This window comes from Mesoplodon bidens (genome assembly GCF_964165515.1).
Source record: "Mesoplodon bidens genome assembly, chromosome: 1".
Lineage (NCBI taxonomy): Eukaryota > Metazoa > Chordata > Mammalia > Artiodactyla > Ziphiidae > Mesoplodon > Mesoplodon bidens.
Window position 1 is genome coordinate 143,773,973 of NC_138176.1, and position 25,593 is coordinate 143,799,565.

The 25,593-nt window shown below is 34.4% G+C and overlaps 1 protein-coding gene across 5 annotated transcripts in view; it reads left to right on the top strand.

Moving 5' to 3' along the window:
- GNPDA2 (glucosamine-6-phosphate deaminase 2) overlaps window positions 1–25,593 on the top strand; it is a 27,509-nt gene continuing 1,916 nt past the window's right edge. Inside the window, exons 1-7 of one of the 5 annotated variants that reach the window (XM_081246566.1) lie at window positions 1–100; window positions 3,086–3,247; window positions 7,390–7,491; window positions 8,552–8,734; window positions 14,537–14,721; window positions 20,320–20,494; window positions 23,386–23,552. In XM_081246566.1, the coding sequence (XP_081102692.1) occupies window positions 3,124–3,247; window positions 7,390–7,491; window positions 8,552–8,734; window positions 14,537–14,721; window positions 20,320–20,494; window positions 23,386–23,504 (888 nt within the window). In that variant the 5' untranslated portion in view covers window positions 1–100; window positions 3,086–3,123 and the 3' untranslated portion in view covers window positions 23,505–23,552. Of the gene's footprint in view, window positions 113–3,085; window positions 3,248–7,389; window positions 7,492–8,551; window positions 8,735–14,536; window positions 14,722–20,319; window positions 20,495–23,385; window positions 23,553–25,593 lie in introns of all 5 variants that reach the window. The other 4 variants (XM_081246565.1, XM_081246568.1, XM_081246567.1 and 1 more) reach the window with 4 other exon arrangements.

Here is a 25,593-nt window from a genome sequence, read left to right on the forward strand (position 1 = left end):
GTTTACATCCGGGTCTTTAGGCTTCACGCTCCTCCCGCCGGCTGGTGTTTCTCCGGGCTGAGTGAAGGGTGTTCTCGCTGTTCCAGCGTCGGAAGAGCCGGTGGGTCCGCAGGTGAGTCCACGGGAAGGACCAGGAAGGGGAGTCGGGTGGGGACCCGGCTGGTCGTTGCACCCACCGGTGGGCTCCATGCGGAGACGGGGACGCGGGGCGGATGGGGGTCCCGGGAGCCTCGAGGCGGGGGCCGTGGTGTCCCCAGCTTTGTTCCCCTCCAACTTGACTGGTCGTCCTCTTCGGGACAGGGCTTCCCTGGCTCCTCCTCCTTGGCGGGCCCCATTTGCATTCGTTAGGGTTTGCGGAGAGACGGGCCCAGCGGCTAGGCAGGTGAGGTGAGTTTGCAGCCCTAGCCTTCCGGGCAGGGGCCACAGCCTTCTCTGCTGCTTCTCGCCCCTCGTCGGGACCCTGACCTGGACCCCTGCTCTGAGAGCCCCCTTCCTGGTCGGGCTTCAGGAATCTTTTGAGGTCAGGTGTAGTGTGTTGTAGGGAAAAAGCGCAGAGCAGGGATTGTGGAAGCCTAGATTCCAGATTCTAGTACAGATTCTAAAATAGCTGTGTAACCCAAGTCGTCTAGAAGTTCCCATCCAGCTTTAAAGTTCTGAGGTTTGTGTTTGGCAGCTCTTTGTCCAAGGGACGCACACCGAAAATGAATCAGCACTAGAGGAAGATGAGGGCAGGGGTGGTGCTGTGTCATTTTTTGAGTGTTATCGGGTTAAGATGTCAGAGAATGGTCGACCGCAGCAGCAGTTCAGATGTGTGAGGATTGGCAAAAACTGGAAAAAGACACATTTAAAAATCTGAACACATGTAGCATTCTACTTTTCTCTGGGTGAGGTGATTCATTTGGGACTTTTGGAACTGAGCTGTGGACTTGCGGAAGAGTTTAAGAGAGCAAAACGTGCCTGTACTTGGTCTGAGAGGCTTACTTGAACCTCTGTGCAATGAATTCATCATGTATGATGTTATTTTCCAAATTCATCCTGATTGTAAGAATCACCTGTGATATTTGTAAAAGTGCAGATTCCGTGGACCCCATTTCATATCTTTTGAGACACCATGTCCAGGGAAAGGTCTGGGGAATCTTTTTAACAGGCATCCTAAGTGATTCTTCCGTATAAGGCACTTTTGGGAAGCATGTATCTTTCAGTCAGATAGACCCTCCACCACTTAATAGCTTTATAACTTCAGTAATAAACTTGTGAATTGCAGTTTTCTTTATCTGAAAAATGAGGATAAGTTCTTCCCCAGAGACTATTAAGTGAGTCTAAGCCCTTTGATAGTAGGATCCTTATCTTTGTCATTTTTGTGTCTACAGAGCTTAGTGCTTGACATTGAATAGGCACTCCCTCACAAGTGTTGAACTGAGAAAAGAAATAGCATGCCCCAAAACACAGAAGACACTTGGAAAGCTCTAATGCCATTCCCCCTCCTCACCTGACAGGTTTTTTTTTTTTTTCCTCTTTTTATCAGTAGTCATTTTGCTGAATACTCTTATTAGAGATAAGTATATCTCTTGATGGTTAAAACAGCCAGGAAATGTTTCTGATTCTTTGGTGTAACTTTGAAATTGTTTCTGCCATTAGATTATTAATGAATTTAAATGGAGGCCAAGTCCATCTGTTGGACTGAATTCATTGACTTACTGTGTAAATTATTGTCTGTAAATGATATTTATCTCTTGTTATTGTGCCATAACTCTAGATCATGGTGATTGTAAGTTTTTGTTATGCCAGAATCTAAATCATCATGTTCTTAAGGACATATTTAGATTCAGTGTTTTCATTGTAATAAGACCTCCTACTCCCACTAATGTAAAGATTTTGACTTCTGTATGTATGGTTTGTGGGTACAGAATTCAGGACTGCTGAAACCATTTGTGAAAGGATTGGTGTGGGTAACAAATCCATTTAAATATAAAGTTAAGAATTAAAATCTGGGAATTACGGTTGTAGAATACATTGTAAATGTTATAAATCTTCTGTAATAACATCTTACAGAAATCGGGGTGGGAGGAAGTGTAAGAATGCAATTTTCACATCTTTCATGGTAGTAGGTCAATCCACGTTGTCTAAAATGGAATCATACAGTTTTTAAATCATGCTGATCTCTTAATATTTGTATAATATTTTTTCTTAACCTTAGAGTATTCTTTTAGGAACTGAAATTTCTTTTTGTGAAGATTTTTTTTCCCCCCAGAGATCAGCAGTTTCTTTAGTTCACTTTATTTTCTTTTGCTTCGGTTTAATGCAGAAAGAATTCAATTCGTTATGCTTTTTGTTAAAAATAGCATGTCTAGTATGATCCTATTGTTAGAAATTATTTCTATACATCCTGTTTATATGTGTGCATTAGATAGATACCTGGAATGATGTATACCAAATAGTAATGAGCATTATTTCAGAGTGGCAGGATTTGGGTCGATTTTTTTTTTTTTAACTTCTTTGTATCTTTCTGTATTGATTGAAATTTTTTAAAGTGGAGGTATCACTTTTATACAGAAGGGAGGTTTGGTTATTACATCATTCATAGGGAGAGTTCTGGATTTTAGTAAGTAACCCAAAAGGTGCTGAGTAATCATAACTACCATTAATTTGCAATCAATAAATGAGTGCTGCTTTGTTTGCCTTTAGATTTGTTTTATGTTGCTTTATATAGTATACCTGTAGAGATAGTGCAGTGTGATGTCTTTATGGTAAATTTGCCTTGATATAAATTTCACCTTTGTCATTTAGTAACTGTGTGAACTCAGTCAAATTGTGTCAGTCCCTCTACTCATCTAAAACTGGATGTTGTGTGTACTTCAGAAGGTTGTTGTAAGAATTAATATTTGTACTTAAATGACCTAGCCCACTGCCCAGAACTCAAAGTTTGTTCAAAAGAGAACAGCCATTATTACTATTTTGAAAGTACAGATTGTATTTGTATACATGCATGTCTTTCTTAAGTACTGGCCTTTTTAAAGTCATCAATGTATTTTACTTCTGTTTGACTGTAAATTACTTAAAGTGCTCTACAATGGAATTTTCTCAGGTTTGAACTTATTGTCCTGGAAGCTGTGCATCACTATAATGAGACTTGTAATTCTTGATAACTATGACTTGGCTAGTGAATGGGCAGCCAAATACATCTGTAATCGCATCATTCAATTCAGACCTGGACAGGACAGATATTTTACACTGGGTTTGCCAACAGGTAATGCACCATTTTTTTCCATATTAGGTACTCAAGGTTGTGGGATTGAAGGCTTTTTCTTAGTAAAATATGTTTCCTGTTTATTTCTTGTCATATCACTGATTTAACATATTGGGATATAAAGTCAAATATATAGATACAGACATATCTGGTATCTAAGTTTCATTACTATTTGTTAAAATTCTGTCTCACCTACCACTCCAGAATGGAAAAGGAAATATAGCTCAGGTCATGGTCATGATATTTTTTGTACCTTTTTCTAGTAGTCTTTTGTTTGTATTTAGGGATGTTGCTTTCACTATTCATGCAATTTCTTGGGAGATTAGCCTTCTCATTGATCATTAAGAGCTACCTAAAATACGTACTACTGCCTCTTAATTTTACCTCATATGCCTCATATTATCCTATTAGCCCTTTGCTATTTCTGTGATTATTTTCTATTTTAGAAGTATTACAGGTGAAAAATTGAAGACGGGTATGTCTTCATGACAGAATGAACGTAAGCATTAATTATACACTTTATTGGATTTAGTTCTCTGTTAAGGCTTTTCTTAAAAAATAACTAAGTAGTGCCACTGATACATGGTACTTTATTTGATATTGTTGACTTACATAGGAAAGAGTATTGGACCTGGAATCAGAGCTGCTACTTTCTTGGTGACTGAAGGGCATTTATTCTACACCATAATCTTGTTTTCCTTACTTTTAAGGAAGATAAGGAAATTAATAGCTTACAATGCTGTTTTGAAGCTCAAATAAGAGCAAGTCCCTTGTATACTGTAAACACTATGTAAATTTAAGGTTCTCATAAGTGTGTTTTATTTAAACAGTATTTTTTCCTCTTGCTCCTCCCCCCATACATGTCAACTATAGAAAAGCTACAATCATAATTGTTTTTCACTTGCATAATTTCCATGAAAGACACTGTTAGCTCACCAAGTTGATTTTTTTGTTTGTTTGTTGTTTTGCTTTTTGTTTTTCGGTCCATGGCAGTAGGTGTTGGTAAGAATGGCAAAGAGGAATTTTTTAAAATTGTGCACACCAGAAATGGGCCCCTCAGCACCCACAGTTCTGATATGTGAGCCCCAGTCGTTGAACATGGCCTCTGTATCAGTTTGCCTTCTGTAAACCTGGGCCATGCTCAGACTAGCTGCCTTAATCACTTTGTCTTAATTATGAAGAAATAAACAGTAATTTGAGTATGGCAGCAGAAAGGCTTCAGAGCCATAAACGCCAGCAGTGCTAAACATGTTTTTTTGTATTTTGATATACAATTCTTCTGCTTTATTTTGGATAGTATTACTGCCTAATAATACATCTGCCAAGGGTATATCTCCGGAAAACCTTTGTTAACGTTTTCTACTTTTCTCCTTCATTGACCGATGACAGTGTTAATCATACCCCATCCTTACCTTCCCCCACCCCGTGCTTTTGAAATTTGAACATACATTTCTGTAAACAACATGCTATGTTGTAATTACGCCCCACCAAGCACAATTCTGGGGAATATCTGTTCCGTATATATCTTTTTTTTTTTTAATTTACTTTATTTATTTATTTTTGGCTGTGTTGGGTCTTCGCTGCTGCGTGTGGGCTTTCTCTAGTCATGGCGAGCGGGGGCTACTCTTCGTTGTGGTGTGCAGGCTTATCACTGCTTCTGTTGTTGCAGAGCACGGGCTCTAGGTGAGCAGGCTTCAGTAGTTGTGGCTCGCGGGCTTTAGAGCGCAGGCTCAGTAGTTGTGGCGCACGGGCTTAGTTGCTCCGCGGCATGTGGGATCTTCCCGGACCGTGGCTCGAACCCGTGTTCCCTGCATTGGCAGGCAGATTCTTAACCACTGCACCACCAGGGAAGCCCTGTTCAGTAATATATTTATTGAAGTAATGTTGACAAGCTTGACATTTAAGGGCCTGCATGCTGTGGGCCCAACCTGACTCCCAGACTTATTCCCACTATTCCTCTACACTGAATCAGGATAGGCAGGTTACACTGCTTGTAGTTCAAAGAACAGGCCTGAACTTGCTGGCTTTACTTTCACTCATGTTGCTAGCATACTGTATAATAAGAACTTTATGAGCTCTGGAACCAGGCAGAATCTCTTGAATATCTGGCTTCACTGCCATGTGTGATATTTGGCACATTCCTTAATTTTTTTACCCCAATTCTTCCACCTTCAAAATGGGAAAGATAATGCCAGTTTCCCAAACTTGTGAGATTTACATTAGCTAATGTATGAAACACCAGCATAGCATCTAGCACATGGTAGGCATACAAGTGTCATCTCTGAACCTCCTCCCCCATCTTTTTTCTATTTTCAATTACAACTTAACCCATTCTTTGATTACGGGAATTTCACTTCTTCAAAGAATCAGTTAAGTGCCATCTTTCATACTTCCTCCAATGAGCAAGACTATAGTGTTTTCTTCTTTGATTCACTATACTGCTCCAGACTTCTTATAGTTTATTTATATTTTTCCTTGTGTTATAGTTACTTTGTACTTGTCTATCCGTATTCTGTGAGTTCTTTTAGGGTAGAAACAGTCATAATCTTTGTTTTATCTGAATCATAGTAAGCACTTGCTAAATTAGTTATGTTAGTAAATGAGTATTGCAAAGCAAATATATTAAAATGAAGTTTCTTTTACCAGTTCACCCTGTACCATATCTTCCATTGTTTTTTTTTCTATGCAGCCGCTTTGATTAAAAAGTAGAAAATGAATGTGTTTTTTATCACTACTGTGACAACTTCTTTTTTTATTCATATGTCCTTAAATTACGGAAGGAGTACTATAACTATTCTCTTGACACTGAAAGATACACACAGAAAATTTGTTATGCTTCTAGAAAAGGAGAAAGAAGAGCATACTTATCCATCTTTTATCCAGGTTTCATGTTAGTGGGCTGTAGTTCTTTGAGAAGGAATTGTAAAGTTTGACCACATACATTTTAAATTATTAATGACAATTTAAAACAATATGTGTGCTTAACTTTAAGAAAACCTATTAGTCTTCTGTTCTGTGAACTTGTCTGTGTGATATTTAGCCACTTCTATTATTCTGTCATCTTAAATGAGAGTCAGTCTTTTTACTACTCTAGATTTTTTTTGTATTTATTGTTTTTTTTGTTTTTCTGGTGTTTTTTTTTTTTTTTGCCAGAGACTGCTTAGTTCTGCCATACTTCTCCCTGCCTCTTGAATAGAAATTTTGTGTTTGGGTGTTTTATTTTGTTTTGTGATGGTGGGTGGACTAGAAACCAATACTCTGACCAGGATTGTGTGGGCCAGGTTGCTTGTTGTAAGAATGTAGTCAATCTAGTCTTCGAATTTGCAGTTAAAATGAAAAAAATACAGCAAATTTAAAAAACAAAGGGAGGCCATCCTCAAGTAGCTAAATTCATTTATCTTTATTTTGTCGTTTCATGGAGCACTATCAAGCAGATCTTAATTTTATAAAACATAAAAGAATCACATTTATAAAACAATAACGTTAAGAACTCAGATGAAGTATCCAAAGCCAAGATCCCATTTCCTAGAAATCATTTTACTTTATACATTTTAGCTGATATATGCTGAAAATGACACAAAATGAGAAACAGGAGCTCCAGTTAAAAACTTAAAGGATAAACCTCCTCACTCAATCCTTGCCACTTTCTATTTTGAAAGTAGAGGCAGTGTTTAAATTCAGCTCTGGTTTCCCTTTTGATTTCATTGAATGGTCAATACTTGACCTATTTATGTATCACTTATGCTACAAATCCCTCTCTAAATAGCTTTTTCTCTAAAGGTGGGACGTTCATTTTTCTTCTAATTCACATGTGCTCTCTAGAAGTTTCTAATCCTGGAATATACACCATTAATTCCAAATATCCAACGACACAAGAATAATTTTCCAAGCTATAATTTCTGCTGACAGATTCCCAGCTTTATTCAGCAAATTCTAGTTTACTAAAATATTAGGTTACCTTATAGAGAGACTAATTCAACATGTATTTGTTAATTGAATGTGTATTTAAATTAATAATTGTTTGCCTAATAAATTAGAAATATAAAATACCATTAAGTAAGAAGAGAATAAGGTTAATAAAAACTTTTTTTTAAATTAGCTTTTCAAGTTATGTTAGAAAATGGAATCTTTATCTGTTTTAGGGAGTACACCTTTAGGATGTTATAAAAAACTAATAGAATATCACAAGAATGGAGACCTTTCTTTTAAATATGTGAAGACCTTTAACATGGATGAATATGTAGGTAAGCTATATTATTTGAATATATTATTTGGACATGTTATATTTTAAATAAAATAAATATATTGAGAATATTAACATTATTTAAATTTGTTTTGAATGTAATATGAATATATTTCTAGCGTATAATGTGTTACCTTGCAGTGGGGTTGGGAGTTTATATAAAAAAAACTATTTTTGTAGTGACGGCATGACAGAAGGACCGTGAGACTAGAAATCAGAAGATTTGCATTCGTCTTCAGCTATGCCACTTACCAGTCCTGGCTCCATCGACTTTGAGCCAATTCATTCACATTTCTCATTCTCTCTTTTTCTCTTTTTCTTTTTTTCTTAAGGCAAAGTTAAAACCAGTGTTGTTGTGGGGATAAATTAATTAATATGTATGTAAAAGTAATTAGTAAAATATTTTTTAAATATAAGGCTACTTATGTTTGTAGCCTTGAAGCTTTTATAATTTATTGTGACCTTGCTTAACTAGAAAGATCAGTGATACATATAAACTCTGTTAAAATTTAAATTTTATAGGTACACATTTTTAACGGTAGCCTGAGTCATTGTCAAAGAACTGTTGTAATTTAGTATACCTTGCATGTAAATAGGAATAACAGAGGAAGAACGTAGATCAAGATCTCAGTTGTGTGGCCATTTAATTTATGTTGGATTTAACATATAAATCAGTTTTATTGGTTAAAATTTTGTATTTGAGAAGGGGAATATAGTGATTACAGGCACATGAACTAGACTTCTGTGCTCCAGTCCCTCTGTGAGCTCTGTGACCCTGGGAAAGTTACTTTAATGTGTTTCTGTTCATCTATAAAGTGAGATTGATAATAGTTATTTCCATAGACATTGTACACATTAATTGAGTTAATATGTACATGTACAGTGATTAAAATAATGCCTGGCACATAATAAGCATATATTCCATATAAAAATGCTTTTAAATTGAATATGGTATAGAAATGTTACATATTTTAAATAGCATTTATGGCTTAATCAGAAAAGTAAACTTTAGATTTATTTCTGGAAATAGTTACATTTTTATTTATTAACTTTGTATTTAGGACTTCCCAGAAATCATCCTGAAAGCTACCATTCTTATATGTGGAATAACTTTTTTAAGCATATTGATATAGATCCTAATAATGCTCATATCCTTGATGGGAATGCTACAGATTTACAAGCAGAATGTGATGCATTTGAAAAGAAAATAAAAGAAGCTGGAGGAATTGATCTTTTTGTTGGAGGTACGTAAAACATTTTGTCATTAATCATTTATTAATATTTGGATTAGGTGCTTTAAAAAAAAACCCAAACTTACCTTCGTGTAATGTAAAGAACATCTGTGACTGTCTGTAATACCCATTTATTCAGCTATTGATTTTTATTTTACTTTATTTTCATCAAAAAATAACCTTAATGTTGCAAGTGGGGATTGTTTAAATTATGGCTTGAGAAATAGGTCCTAATCCCTGCCTAATTACCTCTTTAGAACTGATAGTTTACCACATCTTAGAAAACGAGTGATAAATTTCTTTTCCTCAATGATACTCTTATTCTTTTACTGTTTCTTTAAAACCCCAACCCAGCTTTCTTATCAAATTACAGTGTTAAATCTCTGAAAGTTTGCATGTGGAACAGGTGGATTTTAACATTTCTCTACTGATCATTCAAATTGCTTCATTTTACTAAGAAATGAGTTAAGAATGTAAGATTTTTATCATCAGCCTTTAGTTAATATGAATTAAGCTGTATAATTGTCTTAATAAACTCTAAAGTAAGTGTTTAACTAAAATTCCACTTGAAATTTATATATATATGTGCACACACAAACATACATATGTGTATGTATATTGTGTGTTCATGATCTACCATTGAAGAGGTGAAAGAATCTCTTCGTTTGTAATGACAATATGGTTTTCTGCCATCAGTATGAAGCATATGAATAGTACATCATCTAAACTGAAACCAAAATTGTTTTTTTTTGCCAGATTCTTTAGTATTCAACTAAACATACTAAAGCTCTAAATTAACATTAGATATAGAGATAGATATATCCATTAGATCTAGGTATATCTTATAATTAATTTATTAGAAGACTGCTCAAAATTATATGAATTAGATTTTCAGTAGACCTGTGTACTAAGGTTAATTTATGGTTGAGGTGGCCACGTATTGTTGAGGTGTTTGGTTGCCTTTGGAGAAAATTGTGTTTTATCATCAGACAAAAATTAGCATCTGTTTTGGCCACTTACTATCTGTGAGATCTTAGGAAATTTATTGATTTCAGTAAATTAGTTCAGTATACTAATTCAATATAATTAAGTTATTTGTAAAACAGGATTATATTAACCATTTCAGAATTGATGAGAATTAACCACATTATAACATGTATAAAATGCCTTGTGCAGTGCTTGGTATGTAGTTGGTAATCCATTAAGTGTTACTCCACTCTGTCTTTGAGGTAGTTTCTGAAGTAATTTTTCCTTAGTTCATTGAATGTCCTGCTCTTTTACTGATTTACCTCTAAGGCTATCCAGCAAGACTGAAGTTTTTCTCTGAGGAAATGGTTATCTCTACCTAGCAGAACTAATATCAATTACTTTCTTAAATAGACAGGATGGTTTTTTTATCTGAGAAAGAATCCAAGTTAGACTAGTTTGCTTTTCAAAATAGAAAATATCTATTTTTTAAATAAAACTTGCTAATATTACTTCACTATTCCTGGAAAACATTTGCATTCCAGTTTTGTCCGTATTGCTCAATTCTGAGATAATTACCGTTTGCGCCTACCAATATCAAGGCCAAGGCAGTAGATATTTGAAAATGTTTAAGGAGTGCGCTACCCATGCATTCTTTAGATTTTCTAAACTCTACCAAAATCAAGTAGAATTACTGTAAAATAATATACCTAAACTGTTTATCTTAGTTATATCAAGAAATATTCTCACTCATTTACCATTATACAAAAAGATATGGCAACTATTAAAACTTTAGTATTAAAAACGGCTGAATGGATAACATAAACAGTATTTTTTTACTTATGTGAGGACTTAGTTTTTCCTGTTAATTTATTGACCTTACATAAGGATTCTTGTGACAAATCCCTTGGGGTCTCAATGCCAGGAAGTAGAACTTACTTGGGGGAAAAAAAACTGAGAAGAACTCTTTAACTCCATTTTGTCCTTTTGCCTACTTTCCAGAAAATATTTTAGCTTAATGTAATGTTTAAGGTTTAATCTCTCTTTTCAGAGATTTATAGTAAACTTTCTTCTTTCCCCATAGCTTTAAGCCACTTCTTGTTTCTTTGTAGCTAAAGTTTTTCAGTGCATTTCCTCACAATAACCCACCTTAGTTCTACCTTTGAAATTAATGGAGCATAATCATAATTATTTATGTTTATCACTGACTTTTACTACTAAAAAGAACTTTATTTTGTTTTTTAACCAATTTTTGTCTTAAGCTTCCTGTAGTTCTCCCCTTGCAAAAAAATTTAACAGGATTTCCTTTCCTCTTCCATTAACACCTTCATTGTAGTCGTGGGGTAATCCAGGGTCTGACAGTTTATATATATATTATCCAAGGGACATATAAGTGTGTATAGGGAACTGAGGGTTGGCTTATTACATTTTCTTTGAACTTTTCCCTGTTTGGGATACCCTATTATTGGATCTGTCTCATGAAAGAATCTCATTTGATTCTTCACCTTTGTTGATCTAGGTTGTTATCATTGGATATTCAAGATGAGGCTTGGTATCTGGGTCTTACCACTTACCCTTCTTTTGTTCCAGGGTTTGGTTAATAAAAACACTAAGAACTGAGCCAAATGGGATCAAAATATCAGCTTTATTAAAGGTAAAGTTGGATTAGAGATTGCAGGTTGGGCTTGAGGCCAGAATGGGGTTTCCTACTCCTCCCCTCTGAATTGGAAATAGTAAGACCAGAGAAGAGCTCCAGAGTATTAATCCACCATTGCTCACTACTGGGAAATGGAGCAAGAGTTCCCTTCCCTCTATAGAAAGGAGAAAGGAGGGAATACATACTCAGAAGTTCTTCATCTGATGACAGAATTGTTGGGAGAAAGAATAAGGTATATCATGCAATTCCTGATCCATACCCAGCAATAAAGTACACAAACATGGAAATCTATAAATAGACTCTAAAAGCATTATTAACTTTAAAATTATCTTAAGATAATTTGTGTTTAAAAGGTAAAAATAAGACACTGGGGAAATTTTTAACCCTCTACTTTGGTTACACGATTAGATTCTTTGATTTGCAAGTAAATGTAGTCTACTAATGAGACCAAAAGTGAATTTATTGGAATAATTCTGGGGTAACTCACAGAATTGATATCAGAGTTGGAAAAAACAAGTCTTTAGAAGAACAAGAACCAGGAGCCTCAGATCAACTGAAGCAGGGACTCACCTGATCCTCTCTTGCAGTGCTGTCATCAAATGCCTCAGCTCTAGATGCCTTCTTTCTTTCTGTGTTCCTGGTCAAGTTTCAGATTTATAGAGAGAAATTCTGATTGTTTCAGCTTGGCCTAAGTACTTGTCCTTAGATCACAACAGTTTTGCCTAAACGATATGAGATATACGGTGTTATGATTGGTCTAGCCCCTGTTGTGAGGGGAGCAGAGCAGGGTAGAAGGGGGCAAAAACTATACTGAACATTCTGAAGAATACCAACCATCCATTCATTTATTCAACCATTATTTATTGAGGGCCTCCTGTGTGTCATGTGTTCTAAATAGTAAGGATACAGTTATGAAGAAGAGAAAGTCTACTCTCATGAAGTTTACCTTCTAGCCCACAGAACTATAGACACAGGAAAGACACACAATCCAGACTCAGAGGTTTTAGGGATGTTTCATAAAGGTGTTGATATCTCGGGCTCCCGTGGGGTGCAGTGGTTAAGAATCCGCCTGCCAATGCAGGGGACACGGGTTCGAGCCCTGGTCCGGGAAGATCCCACATGCTGTGGAGCAGTTAAGCCCGTGTGCCACAACTACTGAGCCTGTGCTCTGGAGCCTGCATGCCACAACTACTGACCCCGCACACCTGGAGCCTGTGCTCCGCAACAAGAGAAGCCACCACAATGAGAAGCCTGCGCACCGCAGCGAAGAGAGTCCCCACTCGCCGCAACTAGAGAAAGCCCGTGCACAGCAACGAAGACCCAACGCAGCCAAAAATAAAATAAAAAAAAAAAAAGTTGTTGATATCATAGTCTACACTTAAAGACTGAATAAGAATTAACCATGGTGTTTAGAGTTCATGATTATTTTTAAGAAAATTTTATAAGGCTTTGTAAAACATTCTGAACATTTTTAAAATATAATTTTATATCAGGAAAAGCTCAACTTTTGATAGTTACTGATAGTAAGGGAATGTATTGACCCTTTTCCATCATGAACCATTCCTGATAATTTCAGCTTTGCTGTACACTTTTGTGTGACCCAAATCACCGGTGAGACCACTAATACTGATCTTTGAGGACCTCCTATTTTTTCTGGAACTCTTATTTTTCTGGTTCCATCCTTTCCTCTATAGAGAAATATAAATAAAAATATTTAAGCAGATGTATACTTAAAGAGGAAAAGCAGAACAGTTTTACAAATCTAGAGAGAGATGCATATCTGTGATTTAAAATAGACTAGCAAAAAATAAAAAATAAAAAAAAATAAAATAGACAAGCATATATATACTTAATAGTGGAAACAAACCATACATATTAACCACATATAGGTCTGGCTTTATGTACTAGATTAAAAATTAATCCTATATTGTTAAAAATTCCTAGATTATTGTGCTTTGGTAGTTCATATTTGCGTCCTAAGGTTTTCAGTTCTTCATTCAAAACCAGGTTACTCTTTGTCGTATTTTACTTTGTTGTAGCCTGGGAAAAAGTTGTTAGAATTGTGTGTTAAGAGCCAATAAGATACACCTATATATCATTAAATATGCAGAATATAAGTATAACAGGTATTTTGACCCAGAGAACTTGTGGGTTTATTTTTTTGATTGAAGTTGCCAGAAATCTGACTAGCAAGTAGGGTCCGTGTATATAAAACTTGATTTACTTATGCCATAGAAAGATTCTTGATTTTATGAAAAGATTTACCTCCAATTTCCTTAAAATAAGAAATGTCATATTCTTATCTATATTTTAGAGGCAGTCCTAGAATATTTCAGCTGGCAGTAAATCTCCTTAAAGCAGAGTTTTCAAATTATGGTTGTCACACATTATTAGGGCATGAAATCAATATGGTCAGTCACATCCACCATTTCCCTTTGTACGTTTTGTTAATGAAACAAAATGTAATCAAAAGCTTGAATGGCTCCTCGTAAGGGTATTATTTCATGCAATTATTGTTTTAATTGTATTTATATGTGTACTAGATTGCAGTGTCAAATGTATTTCTTGCAGTAGGTTGCAGTCAAAAACGTTTGAAGAAAACTACTGCCTTAGATAATATCTTGTCCAATCTAAACATTTTTATAAGTGAGGAAACTGTACTACAGGGAGGTCCAGTAGTTAACTGCCCCATCTAGACTAGAACCAAGCAAGTTAAAGTGTGAATATAAAGACCACTGGGTTAGGAATCAGAAGATTTAGATTTGAGTTTTGTCTTAGTATTTACTAAATTATTACCTTGAACAAATCATATATTATCCTTTAGCATCAAAGTTTCCTTTTGAGCTTAAAAAAGGAGGGAGGTGAGGTAAATAGATATGGTTAATCTGACTATATCACAAGATTGTTAAATATGTTGAGAGGATGCATGTGAAATTGCTTTATTATTATAAAGTGATCATTTTGCTGTTAGAATCATGCTAGCTCAATGCTAAGCATATGGAAAATGTTGAAATACTTGTTGAATCAAATACAGGAACAAATCTTTTACTGCAGCATTAGAAATTCAGCTATCAAATAAAACAAGGTAAGCATGTTTATGACTATTTCTTTGGTCTTTAAATCATGTTGAACTTTGAGAAACCTTATTTACTTATGTATATATGTGTGTGTATATGTATTTCTTTTGAAAGGAATTGGTCCAGATGGTCATATTGCTTTCAATGAGCCAGGATCCAGTTTAGTATCAAGGACAAGAGTAAAGACTCTAGCAATGGACACCATTTTGGCAAATGCTAAATATTTTGATGGAGATTTATCAAAAGTGCCAACTATGGCTCTAACAGTTGGTGTGGGGACAGTGATGGATGCTAGAGAAGTAAGAATTAAATGTTCTTTGATGTTTTTCCTTGGATGTCTATAGACTTTGGAGAAATTGTGGTGTCAAATAAGTACTATTTTGGGTTTATCCTATTTACAGTATAAATTGTCTAGCTTTCAGTAATTTCTTTCAGGCTCATTGCCATGTTTAGAATTCAAGTAAATTAAGTCTTTGGAGCTGTAAACTAAAAATTAGGCTCCATCTCTTTTGGGGTACTGCTTTACTTGCCTCTTCTTGTTTCACAGTTTGAGGTCCTCAAATCACACTGATCATATAGTCTTGTGAAAGGACTGTTGGAACAAAGATGCAGTCGTAATTAACATTAAACTGCTTTTGGAGGCTTAGGATAATTTAGTGTAATGTGATTCTTGACTGTAGGAGGATAGCTCAGTTGGTTTCCAGTGGAAAAAGAACCCCTTTAGGGCTGGATCTGTTCTAAATTTGGTATGTTTAAGAAGGCAAGAGTTCTGAACAGTAGACTCAAGTTTTTTAGTTTTTAATTGGGCTGTCATTTCCTGCCCTGAGAATAACAGACCAAATTATAGTCAGCTCATGATTATAAGTGGTTAAATTATATGGAAACCCAAAATTCCATTCCCTTCTGGCAGCAGGATTGGACAGGTTCAGAGGAAAGAGTACAGACAAGGTATGGTGAATAAGTAACTGATCTTAATGTAAATATATCTAGACTTGAATGCACAAATAGAACTGTCATTCAAAATGGAGTTTTTTATCTAAAGATAATTGGTTTATGAAAAAAGACCTTTTAAAGACTGAAATTTCATAGTAAATAAATTGAAAAAAAATTAGAGAAATCTTAGTTCTAAAATATGAAACTGAAAGCTATGCAAAACGATTTCTTACATATAACAAAATTAAAGTTACAGTGCAACTCTTATGCTAATTCTTAGAATTAACAGAATTATTCAAACATCAATTTTTTTCTTTTGATTTTTCCAACAAAATTATATGATGCTATTTACCTCACAGTGTTCATTCCCAGCATGACTGTAAAGAAAATTATGGCGAAACTACTTTTATTATTTAGTAGTTTTCCCAAGGACTTTAGTGCTTTATTATAGTTGATTTACAATACTGTGTTAGTTTCCAGTGTGCAGCAGAGTGATTCAGTTATATATATATATTTTTTCAGATTATTTTTCATTATAGGTTATTACAAGATATTGAATAGTTCCCTGTGCTATATAGCAAATCCTTGTTACTTATCTGTTTTACATATATAGTAGTTTGCATCTTTTAGTCCCATACTCCTAACTTACCCCCTTTCCCGTTGGTAGACATTAGTTTCTTTTCTATGTGAGTTTTTTTCTGTTTTATATAGATCAACTTGTATTGTTTTTTAGACTCCACATATAAGTGATAGCATATAGTATTTGTTTTTTTCTGTATGACTTACTTCACTTAGTATGATATTCTTTAGGTCCGTCCATGTTGCTGCAAATGGCAGTATGTCAATCTTTTTTATGGCTGAGTAATATTCCATTTTGTGTGTGTGTATGTACCACATCTTTTTAAACCAGTTCTCTGTCGATGGACACTTGGGTTGTTTCCATTGTCTTGGCTATTGTAAATAGTGCTGCTAGATTTTTCATAGCATTCTTTTGAAACAAGTATCACATGATTATACTTAATGACTTTATCTTCAATTTTAATGGGCTTCATGTGTACAGATTTTCATCTGCCAGTGGTTTTAACTGTGATGTGAGCTGTTCTTCAATGTCATTTTCAATAACTGCAAATATATTTAAAATTTAAATCCATGTGTGGGAGAGATACCACTGTTGAGTGGAAAGTAGGTTTGAATGGGAGACAAACCTTTAAGTGGTCAGTGCATCAATAAGTATCTTCACATTTTGGCACCTCAGATAATGAGGACCTTCTGTACACACCCTGGAAGTGACAACCCAGAAGTTATTACAGGTTTCTTAAAATTTGGGAATTATCCACTAGGTAATGAACCACACAAGTCACTGCCCTCAATTTTCACTCCTTCCTTGCTTTGAGGCCTTACATTGATGTTAATTGTGAAATGTTCTACTTCTCTAGCCCTTGCTTAGCTAAAATGGCACCAGTTTTCAGCTTTCAGAGTTCCATTTTCTGACCATAATTCTTCTAATCAAAATTATTATCTTTTATTCTTTTACCAGTTTTTGTTTATAGCACTTTTTGCAGTTTATAGTTGTTTCTGTATGTTTCGTTGTTTAATACCTTTCCTCATTAGTTTATAATCTCCAAGTGTTTATGAGTCATCTATATCTAGCACAGTACACTGCCTGTCACATAATAGGTATTCAGTAACTGTTGAGAGTAGTTTGAATGAATTACTTTTGCCCATAATTCATTTTGGACAAAGTTGGTTCTATCCACAGCTTGGCTGTGTACCTGAACCACCAGATCTGATTTTTATTGACTTTTGGCTGTTTGACGAAAGTCAAATTTACCCTCAAAGGATTAAAATTTGTTTTTACTGAGATGTATTTAAAGATAATACTTTATAGTTTAAAGGTAATTTCAAAAGAAAAGACACAAATTGTTTTTAATTACTGTAGCATCTTTAGAATTGCTTATTATATATAATAATTTGAATGTTTATTCTTGTGATGACATAAGGAAAAACCAGTAAAACTTAAAAATCTTCTTTTGATTTTGTTGACTTACTGAATGTCACAGCAGTCACCAGTGATAAGTTCTTAATTGTTAAGACCATCATCTTTTCTACAGGTCTTATCCTACTGGGCTTCTTTTCATCATTTATTCCTATGGACTATTTCTCCCGTCATAAACCTCTACCATTCTTCTTTCTTTCTGACCATTCTTTCTCAGTATGCTTCCCTGGCTCTTTTTCCTCCATCTGCCTTTTGAATGTTGTTACCTAGGGGGTCATCTCCTAGCACTGCATATTCACTATGCATACTTCTGGGCAGTGACCTTTTTTGTGTGTGGTTTTGTTTTTTTTTAATTAACACATCAATAGCAGTCACACTTTGGAACCCTGTTCTTGGTAGATTTAGTACTCTTCTAAAAAGGTCAACTACGCTCAATACAGTGATAACTACCAGTACATATCTTTAGCCAATTCTTTTTCTGAAGCTGCAGATTTCATATTTCCAGTTGACTCCTTAAACTGTTCAAAATTTATATTCATCTTTCTACCAAAATTGTCTCCCTCCCTTGGTGAATAGCAACACTCTCCATAAAAATTATCTGAACTTGAAACGTGTGTCATTCTCAGCTTCTTCACATCTAATCAGTCACCACATTCCACCATTTAACTTAGAGATAAATAAGGATCCAGCCCTCCATCAGAACTGCCTTACTTCTGGTCTATATCAGTTTTTTAAGGATTATTGCAAACGTATCCTAAATCATGGCTATCTCCATTCTTTACCTTTCCTGTTCTGTATTACAGCCTGAATTTTTTTTCCAAAAACATAGTTATTACTCATGCATGTAATGAAGAGTCTCTGATTCCTTGCTGCTTCATCACAAGATGATATCTAGCCTCTTTGGTATAAAATGCTCTGTATTATCAAAATTCAGTTTTCAGCCATTTCATTTCCCTGTGCTCAGCCTTACCAGATTACTAGCTTTTTATTGACCACCCCATAACTGTCTGAAATGCCCCCTTTTCTGCTTATCCTTAAGATTTGGTTTCAGATAGGGCTGCTCTTAAGCTTTTTCACAATACAAGAAATACTCTCCTTGAGAATAGTGGAGCAGATAGAGTAGAAATAATCATGTATTATCAACGTCAAGTTATATTCCAAGAGGAATTTTCTTCAATTTCTGATTTTCCAGATATTTCTTCTTAATTCTCAATTAGGTTATATATGTCTTATTGTAGTTGTTAAGGATATGGATGCTGGAATCAGACCTCTTGTTTATATAGTAGCCTTACCAAGACCTTGGGCAGGTTACAGAATATCTGTGCCTCATTCCTTATCTGTAAAATATGAGTAGGAATAGTATTTATCTCATGCTGTTGATGTGGGTAGTTAAATGACATAATTCACGAAAAGTGCTTAAGTTCAGTGTTTAACTTTGAAACCACCAAATCACATTTTAAAACTCCTGAAATAAATTAAACTTCAGAAAATATCCATCATGCAGCAATCACTACATATTCTCATTTAATGTAGTGTGTGTTAAAATAGTTTTAAAAAGCCTTTTCAAGTGCTAGCATTGCATACTGCCAGATTGCATACTAATCACTTAAGGGACCCTGATTCTTGGGTCCTAATCCCAAAGATTCTGAATTAGAAGACAGGATGGAGCAAAGAACTTGAATATTTTGTTGTTTTTTTTCAAACTCCTCTGTAACATGTATCAGTCTTAAGAAAAAAATATTAATTTCCAGTAAGGAAAACTAATAAACCCATTAATCAGTGCTGTGCTTACCTTATTATATCAAGCATTGCTAATTTTTTAAAAATGCTTATAATTATAGGTGATGGCATATTAATTCTTCACTGAGCCTAGATCTCTATACTTAAGAAAAAGAAGTATCAATAAAAACAGTAGGAATTCATACATATCTTATTTCATTCATGGGCTTTGATACTAATCAAATATAGCTTGAAAATGAAAAGTAATAATCTTGATCAAAGAAATACAGTAATATCTGGTTCATTAATCTTTAATTTCCTCCCTGTTTTAGAAGGTCTGGTTATAAAATGTGAAATACAGAATTTTTACGTTGTTACAGATATTTTAGAATTACAACCACTTTAACATTCGTTTTTTTTAGTTAATGAGGAAAAAAATCATTTTTAAAGATTACATTACATAAACTGTTTAACTTGTAAAAACAGGATTGATTTACTGCTAAAATTGTTAAAGAAAAGATTCATTCAGACACCTATACACTCACTCACATTTGCACATGTTCTTTGACTTATCTCATAGGCTATCAGGGATTTGGGACAAAGAGCTTGGATTTTCTGTACCTAAGGATGGTCTCAGTTATGTGTGTTTAAAGGACAGTTCCTGCATTTAAGTAGATTCTGAACTCTTCTTTAAATCTAGTTTTGTTCCAAAACAGCTTTAGATAGCACCCGTTCAGTGAAACAATCTTTAGGCTCATTTCTCTAGATTACTTTTAAAATATCTGTTATTTCAGAGTCTTTTGCTTTTCCAAAGTAATATCTATTGCTTATCTGGACTAGAGCAATTTGGTATATCATTCCTGGTTATATAAATTCTTTGTTGATCTGTAACTCTGCTTTTGCAAAACAGCCCTTTTGTTTCTTTTTCTTCATTCTCCCAGGTCTCTTCTTGCACATCAGTATTTAATGTGTTAATTATCATAGGCATTATGGTATATTCAATAATACTCCATTACAAGACACTATTTTACTTTGTTCAGCCAGAAGTAGAGATACACTTTGTGCTTGCCTATTACCTTAAAGAGCAGAAATAAATACCTTGAACTATGAAGAAATATGGAGCTGTTTATTTTTATTTTAACCCTCAGAAAAATATTGGTGCTAAATTCTTTGTTTACAAAAAAACAGAGCTTTTTAGTCATTTGGAACATGTTTTAAGAATTGACAAGTAATGTTCACGATTTTTCAGGTAATGATCCTCATAACAGGTGCACACAAGGCATTTGCTCTCTACAAAGCAATAGAAGAAGGAGTCAATCACATGTGGACTGTTTCAGCTTTCCAGCAACATCCCCAAACTATTTTTGTATGTGATGAAGATGCTACTTTAGAATTAAGAGTTAAAACTGTGAAATACTTTAAAGGTGAGCACTGAAATTTCAAAAGCAGACTGGGAGAATGTTCCATTATAGATGACAATTAAAACTTACTATGACTGGGGAGTTACATCCTGCATTGTGGCCTATTGAAAACTGGCACTGTGCTGAGGATTAGAAATGTCTCACTTCAGATAATACTAGCTTTCAGAGTAATTTCCTAGTTTTTTTTCTTGAAGAAAACCTCTTCAATCTATATTTTCAGTAAACAAGATGTTTCTTGAAATCCAAAATTAAATATTTTACTTTCGTATTGAATATACAAGATTAAATAGCCCAAAAGGAAATGTATATATGTCCTTTCTAATTTTTTCATTGTTTACCTGTCCCACCCTAACCTCTCAGCTATGTTTAGAATGAAATCAGGGGATAAGATGGGTTGCCCACTATCTCATTTAATCTTCACAATAAATTTTGCTAAATGTCAAACAGTATGGAATAAACTCTGCAAGTAAGCAGGAGTTTGCCCAGACTTCTGCATATTTATCTTCCTTTTGCTTCTTCCTACAGTCTAGTTCAGTAATTTTTAAACTTTACCATACCGTGTATATATACACACACACACACACACACACACACACGTGTATATATATATATATATATTATATATATATATATATATATATATATATAAAACCATATACACTTGCTGTGATAGGTGTTTAAGAGATTTTCAAGGACAATTTTGAATACACTCAGTTTAGAAGCCATTCCCTGCTTGAGTCAACTCCACATATAAATACACACACATAAACAAGCTGTATAAATAGGTACTCTTTACAAAGCACCTGTATTTATATAGCTGGTATGAAAATATTATGTAATTAGTCATATATATAGTTCAGTAATTCACAAAGTATGTAATAAGTGTACTACTGATACTATATGAATGAAAATATGTTTTAAATCTTTTTACTCTAATAAAAGGTGTTAAAGGTTTCCTTAGTGTTAAGCACTTAGATTACTTCCAGTCATTTATATTTTTATTAGTTAAATTACCAGTTTTTTAACCAAGTCACAGATATACCAAATTAAACTGAAAATTGTTAGCTTGTTAGTAATTTGACAGATAAAAGCAGAGAATAGCTCAGTTATGGGTTGTGAATAAGATAGAGCTCTTAGATGGTGTTTTACCCATATATTTCCATGTAGTCCAGGTTTCATCACAAATATTAGATTCCTTGAAAAAGTTAATAGAAGGAATCTTCATTATCCACATATTTTAATAACAGTTTTGAGGAGATTCATTTAACATTTCCATTTTCTAGCACCAGTAATCCCCAGATAAACCCCTATACTTGTCTGATTTTTGTCAGTTTGCTTTTTATCGGAAAATTTTTACATTTTAGTGAAGTAAACATTTAATAATAATAGCCAATAGTTATATGACCAGGTGCTATTCTAAGCATATTATACTTACTGATTTACTTAAATCTCACAATTCTATGACATGGGTACTCTTATAATTCCATTTATAGGTGAATTAACAGGCTTAGTAGGGATGTTAAAGTCACTTAGAAATTATTTTCCAGTGGAGCTGTATATATTTCTGAAGAGATTCAGGACATCAGCCTCTGTCAGGATGCCTCCTTCAATATGGAGAAAAATGGATTTGCGATATTGTTCTGGGCTATATATATAGACCTCATCTTACAGTAAGGTATTTTGATAATAGGTAGAATGACTGTTCATAAATTTATACATGTTATAAATGTAGTTTTATGTATTTGCCATATCCTTATTATTACATCACTGCAAGATATACTGGAGGAGATGAATCCCTTAGTTATAATCTGTAATTCTTCCAATACCATTCACATCACTACTCTTTCTTCTGCCATCCCTTTAAAAGTGTCAACAGGAATCTTAAAGGGTTCTAATTATTTAGCTCTTGAAGTCTAGGTTAACTACATCTAAAACAATACAAATCATTAGCATCTGGAAGTTTATTTCAGTATATATCTTTTGAAAGATATAAGTAAATCACAGGAAAACATTTTAATAATTTGTTTTATTCTAGTGTTTTGTTTTTTAAAAAATAAAACCTATGTTTTATGCCCTGAGATAATATATTTTCAAGACATCATCATCATGGTGAACATTCTTTTTGTTTTGTTTTATCCTTTTTAGGCCCTACTCCAATAGCTCCAATAGCTTGATAGAGGTTGAATGAATTCAGATTGAACCAAACTATAAAATCTATTATATTTAACTTTTCTTCTTCAAGCAACATCAGAAAGTCTGTGCATTTTTATCAGTACTCATTAGAATTGACTTCTGTTTATGATTTAAGTAGCAGTTATTTATTTTTATCACATTCATGTGTAGAACGTTGTCAGTTTTTACCTTTAGTCATAGTAAACTCTTGATTTATTCAGAAAGCAAGTACTAAAATTTCCAAAATTATTTTTAGTTTGGAACTAGCTTTATGTTATGTACAAGTTACAGCCAGTGTTTAGTTTTAAAAAAAAACTTTACAAAGGAGTTGAATTTTTCAAGTTTATCCTGATGTTTTAAGTTGTGTGTTTTTAAGCTCTCATGTATTCTTTCCATGATCAAAGCTTTAAGTGAATGATAGATGAATTTTATCAAGTAGAATGATCCTCAAAGAGCTGATACTCTGGAAGAGGTAGATCTTCTAAACCACATGGCTGAGATTACCACTGTCTTTGTTGTCCCCTCTCTTAGGTCTCTCCAATCTCCATTTTGCTGCTTTTTACTGGTTGTTAAAGTTTTCAGTTAAATATTGTTTTAAATAAGATTGGTTCTATTTAGAGATAATTATCTGGTAAATATTTTTCATTAGCAGATACCTTTTACAGTATAAAAAAATTACCCTTTAATGTTTATTTTTTGTAAATGTAAACTATACTTTCCAGTTAATGTCATCAGCCAAGAAACATGGATTACAGTGCCTTCAAGTACATTGTCTCATGTGTTGTTATACCCGAAAGAAGTACAAGTATCCCTGCCTGAAAGTAGTTGGCATTCTTCATAAAACTGGCTCACTAAGTGATTCGAGAAAGTAAAATGTAGCTCCATGAAGGTAGGGACTTTAGTTTTGGTTCATTGCAATAGTTCAGCATCTCAAAGGGTACCTACCTTGTACACTGGAGACACTTGGTAAATTCTAGGTAGTTGGGCAGGTAGATGGATGACACATGACATTGATACCACTTCAGTTTAAGTGCTAAATTATGTAAACACTGAAGTCCAAGGGATGTTAAGGGAGAGATTTTTATAGTTAAATAGTAGTTGATGAAAACTTGAATGGAGCTGATGGGACTGAGAGCTGTAGAAGATGGTAACACTTAGATTTGAAGAGAATGCCATAATCAATAGCACAGGTGTAAGGATGAGCGACCACAGTCGCAGAAAAAGTTCCTCTTAATAGAGAACAAAGTATACCAATAAAATGGGGCTAGCTTATACTTTAAAAACAAAATTAAGAGTGAAAAGGCAAATGAGGGCTTGCATATCACTGGCCTTTCAAAAGGGTATTGGGGGGGAGGGGTTATTAGCCCTGAGAAAAATATTCTTATGTGTTAACATTTTTTGAGCAAAGAACAAATGCCAATAAATCAGTGTGCTTCAAATCCACCCTCGGAGATAGTCTGCATAAAACAGTCTAATGAATGAAGTATTTGTTGGTTTGTCCACATACTCATGGATTTTTATCACAGGCTTTTTGTCTGCACTGGTAAGCATGGAAGGGTTGTTATATAACTTTATGGAACTGTCACTATAGAAACATTCAAGTATCAGAGATTACATTAACTCAGACATATATACCAAACATCATTACAAGACTTTTATGCACTATGTTGAGTACATTGCTTGCTTTTTTAAATTTTTGAGCTGAGGTTACTCCATTTTATAAGTAAGGCCAGATGGATAAATGGCTGCCATATACCTGAGGTGGAGGCAGAACCGATCAAGTGCCTTTATGCTTAGTTTGGTACTTTTTATACATAATTCTTATATTTCCTGGGTTAGCTGTGCTCCTTGTTTTGCTTTCTTCAAACTCTTCCCATTACTTATTTTAACCTTTTGACCCTTCTGTCCCTCCAGCTGCATGGGAGGCTTAACTTCAGTCCCTCCACAGTCCTACCTCCAAGATTTTAAATTTATCCTAATCGTTAAGCATCCTTTCATGTCTGGCCGTTCTGCCAGTGCCCTTGATACTTTTCTGTCTTCGGGACCTTGAACTACAGAATCTTGGTCTCTGCTCCCTCCTTTTCTCCTGCCTTCTTTTTAACAACATATGTTCTAGATTCATTTTAAATTTAAAAAAAGCTTCCACAGACCATCTCACTGAATCTTCACAGATTTTTTAAAGTAAATGTTTCTTGAGCTTCCAACATGTATCATGGCCTTTATAGACCCAGGACTTAGAGCAGTAAATTTAAGGTCCTGGACCTCAGATTCTAGTTGGAGACATGGTAGGAAAAACATTTTCTAAGAGTGAAAATTGCTCTAAAGAAAGTGAAAGAGTAATTCATTATAAGGTGACATTTGGGCTGAGACCCAAGAAGCCAAAAAGAAATAATCATGCTTTGCTCAGGGAGAAGAGCATTCCAGGCTGAATGAGACAGCAAATATAAGGACCTTGTACTATAACCAAGCTTAGCCTTTCTGAGGTAATAGCAACAAAGCCAGGGTTGAGTATAACACAAAAGGGGGAGAGTGGGGAGGACATGAGATCAGAAGGATAAATGAAAACAACAGAATAAAATCTAAATTATATTCTAAGTGACCAGAGCAATTGGAGAATTTTAAGTTGGGAAATGGTATAATCTAGCTTCTGTTTTTAATTGGACAATGGGAAGTGATGAAAGTAGGGTGCAGAGTTGGTAATCAGATTAGAGAAGAAAGTGGCTTCGACTAAGGGCAGTGCTGTGGAGATGAAGAAATACAGCTAATTTGGGATATATCAATATTTTGAAAGTAGTGCCCACCAGTCTTGCTGCTGAATTTAAAAAGGAAAGAGAAGAAGATCAACAGTGAATTTCAGTTGTCTGGCTTTAGCAGCTCATCAGAGGATAACACCATATACCAATATTTTTAAAAAAAATGGTTTAGAAGGG